This window comes from Aplysia californica, unplaced genomic scaffold, assembly GCF_000002075.1.
Source record: "Aplysia californica isolate F4 #8 unplaced genomic scaffold, AplCal3.0 scaffold01263, whole genome shotgun sequence".
Taxonomy (NCBI): domain Eukaryota; kingdom Metazoa; phylum Mollusca; class Gastropoda; order Aplysiida; family Aplysiidae; genus Aplysia; species Aplysia californica.
In genome coordinates this window covers 98,116-101,438 of record NW_004798533.1, presented here as the reverse complement: position 1 = coordinate 101,438, position 3,323 = coordinate 98,116, and the positions used below count along the sequence as shown (strand labels likewise).

General features: G+C 55.2%; 1 protein-coding gene across 2 annotated transcripts in view; it reads right to left on the bottom strand.

Moving 5' to 3' along the window:
* Window positions 1-6: 6 nt before the first annotated feature.
* The window catches only part of LOC101847549 (frizzled-4), a 4,704-nt gene continuing 1,387 nt past the window's right edge, over window positions 7-3,323 (bottom strand). For both annotated transcript variants that reach the window (XM_005112405.3, XM_035973473.1), the window contains exon 2: window positions 7-3,215. In XM_005112405.3, coding sequence (XP_005112462.1) covers window positions 1,072-3,051 — 1,980 coding nt within the window. In that variant the 5' untranslated portion in view covers window positions 3,052-3,215 and the 3' untranslated portion in view covers window positions 7-1,071. The remainder of the gene's footprint in view (window positions 3,216-3,323) is intronic.

Genomic DNA, 3,323 nt, shown 5'->3' with positions numbered 1-3,323 from the left:
GGGGGAGGGGAGAAAAATATAGGGAGGAAGTGTGAGGGGGTGCAGCGGAAGAGGAGGGAATGAATGGAGCTTAAAAATAGATGAATGGCGTTTTTCAAAAAAAAAATTTAAGTTATCATTTTTTCTAAAGTACTCAGACTTATTCTGTCATAAAACTGTTCTGTCCTTTGCTGTCGAAATAACGCTATTGTGCATCATCATCATAATAATAATAATACGTGTGTTTGATAAATGTTTCTCACCTATATGTGGACAACGACTCACTCAGCGTGTGTATCATTTCCCTGAATGCTGACGGCGGACTCTACTCACAGAACTGTACCCGTGGCAGGCAAGGGGGGCGGCAGTGACACGTTCATGACGTGGTTCACCCTGCAGGGGGCGGGCGGGCGGGCTGTGTGAGTGAGCAACAAAAGCTGCCACTGTACACACAGACACAGACACACACGACATGACGAGGTCCAGACTTGACGCTGCTCCTATCACAGGAATTATATCTCACTGCCCTATATTATAATGGATTTTCACTGCCTGCCACTGGAGTTATTTTGCCTGCCACGGATCGTCGATTCAATACTCACAAGAATTTCACTTCCGGAAGCTGTGGTTCCGGTCCTGAGTGTGTGACCGCAGCCCGGCACAATTAATTAAAGCTGAAAGGGGTAGGAGGAAGAATTCTGCAACGTATCCTTGTCCATGTTGATCGGGTCATCAATGGTGACGATGAGGGGATTCCCACGTGTGGTGGGGACTGTTGAGACCCCACATCCCCGACACGGGGGAAGGATGTCAGGTTCAGACCTTGTTTCCATTTTGTAGGATGAGGTTCAGACCTCGTGTGCCCCCGTGTGCAGGGGATTCGAGGTTCAAGTCATCACTCTTCACTTTGTTGAGAGAGTGAGAGAACAATCACTCTTCACTTTGTTGAGAAAGTGGGAGAACAATCACTCTTCACTTTATTGAGGGAGTGAGAGAGTGAGAGAAGAAAGCGAGCGAGGCTCACAGCTTGCAACCCTGTGTACGATGAGGACTGTAATGACTCCTCAGTGTGAGAGAACAGCAACAGGTCGCTCAGACGATGGTCTCGCTGTCCGACTTGCCACGTTTGGATTTCTCACTGCGGATAGCCCTGGAGGAGGACGAGGTTCCTGTGATGGCCTTGACCGGAACCTGCTGGTACTGGTGCACGTGCACGGTGTATTCGATGCCCTTCCTGTCCCGGCGAGGTCCGAAGAAACGGTTGATGTGTGTTCTCCAGGAGCCCAGGGTCTTGGTGGAGCAGACCCAGATACCCGAGGTGATGCCCACTACCAGAGTCATGAACACTTTGAGCATGAACACGCCAATGACGGGCGAGGAGGAGGAGGAGGAAGAGGAGGAGGGGGAGGAGGAAGAAGAGGAGGTGGAGGAGGTGCCTCCCAAGTACCAGCCGTCTCTGGAGGCGTACTCGTAGAGCAGGCAGCTGATCACACAGACGGCCGGCACGGTGTAGAAGACAGAAAAGATCCCGATCCTCACCATGAGTACGTGCAGCTTGTCCTCCCGGGCGGCCGCCGCTGTGCTGCTGCTGGTGACGCCACTACTTCCGCTACTGCTGGGGGCCTTGTCCGCCTGGGCCGTGCGTCGAGCCTTGACGAGGGACACGGAGCCGGCGATCAGGAAAGACGAGCCGAGGACGAGGTAGGCGATGAGGGGGACGATAGCAAAGCCCATTAAGGTGGAGGTGTTCTGGTTGCCCACGTAACAGATTCCGGTCAGCTCGTCGGCGTCCACGTCACGCATGACCAGGATGACGATGGTCTTCACGGCCGGGATGGCCCAGGCGGCCAGGTGGAAGTAGCTGCTGTGGACCTGGATCGCCTCGTGACCCCATTTGAGACCGGCCGCCAGGAACCAGGTGAAGGTGAGAACCACCCACCACAGGGCGCTGGCCGTGCCGAAGAAGTAGAGAAGGAGGAACACGATGGCGCAGTCAGTGTTCTCCAGACCCTCTTGGATGAGGATGTTGAGTCCGCTCTGGCTCTCGTGGTCGCAGGCGATGTCGTCCCGTCCGGCGATGAGCCTGACGATGTAGGCGATACTGTAGATATTGTAGCACATCGCCATCAGGATTATGGGTCGTTCCGGGTAGCGGAAGCGCTGTGAGTCGATGAGGAAGGTGAGGATGGTGAAGAGGGTGGAGACAAAGCACAGGCCGGCCCAGACCGCCATCCAGACGTTGGCGAAGTACTTGTTGTCCTCCGTGAACGCGTCGTCTTGGTCGCACAGCATGGCGCACCGCTCCGTGCGGTTGATGAACGTGTACTTCATCGGGTGGCGATACCCGAGCTGGACGCATGGGAGGAAGTTCTGTTTGGGAACGTTACTCGGGGGTTTCACCCCGCTGCCTCTGTAGCCGGGCAGATCTCCCGGGCGGTTGACCACACGATGACCACCAGAGCCTACTCTTGGGGGGAGCTGTCTGCTGTTGGCGTCTGTGGTGTGCTCGGGCCGGCTCGGACGCCGGATGGGCGGTACCGTGTGCCGGTCGTCCTCGTCGTCATCCGGTCCTTCCATACACATGTGCATGTGGTTGTTCTCTGAAGGGAATTTCGTACAGTTGAGGTCCGCCGGCCACGGATATCCGAACTCGTGCAGAACCGGTTTGCAGCGGTCTCGGACACTCTCGCACAAGGGTCTGCACGGTCCGATGGGGGTCATGACCTTCTCGGTACACATGGGTACGTAGACGGAGCAGAGGAAGAACTTCAGGCGGCTCGAGCAGCCATATTGGATGAGGGGAGTGTACGTCTGAAGCTTGAGGACAGCGTCCGCCTGGTCCAAATGGTTGACCAGATTGGGCATGCCCGTGACGTTGTAGCCGAGGTCCTTACACATGTTGAAACTGATTGGTTCGCACGTTCTCACCGACTCGGATCCCCGGCCGAGGCCAAAGGTGTTCAACAACAGGACCAAAGTAAACAACAAGTGGAAGTTCAACAGGTCAGAGGTGAGCGCAGATCTCCGCCTCATGCTGGAGGAAACGAACGAAGAGCGTTGTGCGACGTCCATTGTTGTAGTTGTTGTCGCTGCTGCTGTCGGTGTTGTAGTTGTTGTTGATGTTTTTGTTTTTGTCGAGTGTGATCACTGGAAACGTTCCGCGTACTGCGTGCGAGAATTACATGGCACTATCGGCTGGGCTGAGGATGCGAGTCTCGAAGCGTCATGACTCAAGACTGGGGGATAGAACAATAATTAACGATCAGTTCACGCCGGCTGGGAGCATACGTAAGAACAATTAATGATCACTTCACGGTGACGGGGAACGGGGGGGGGGGGGGGGG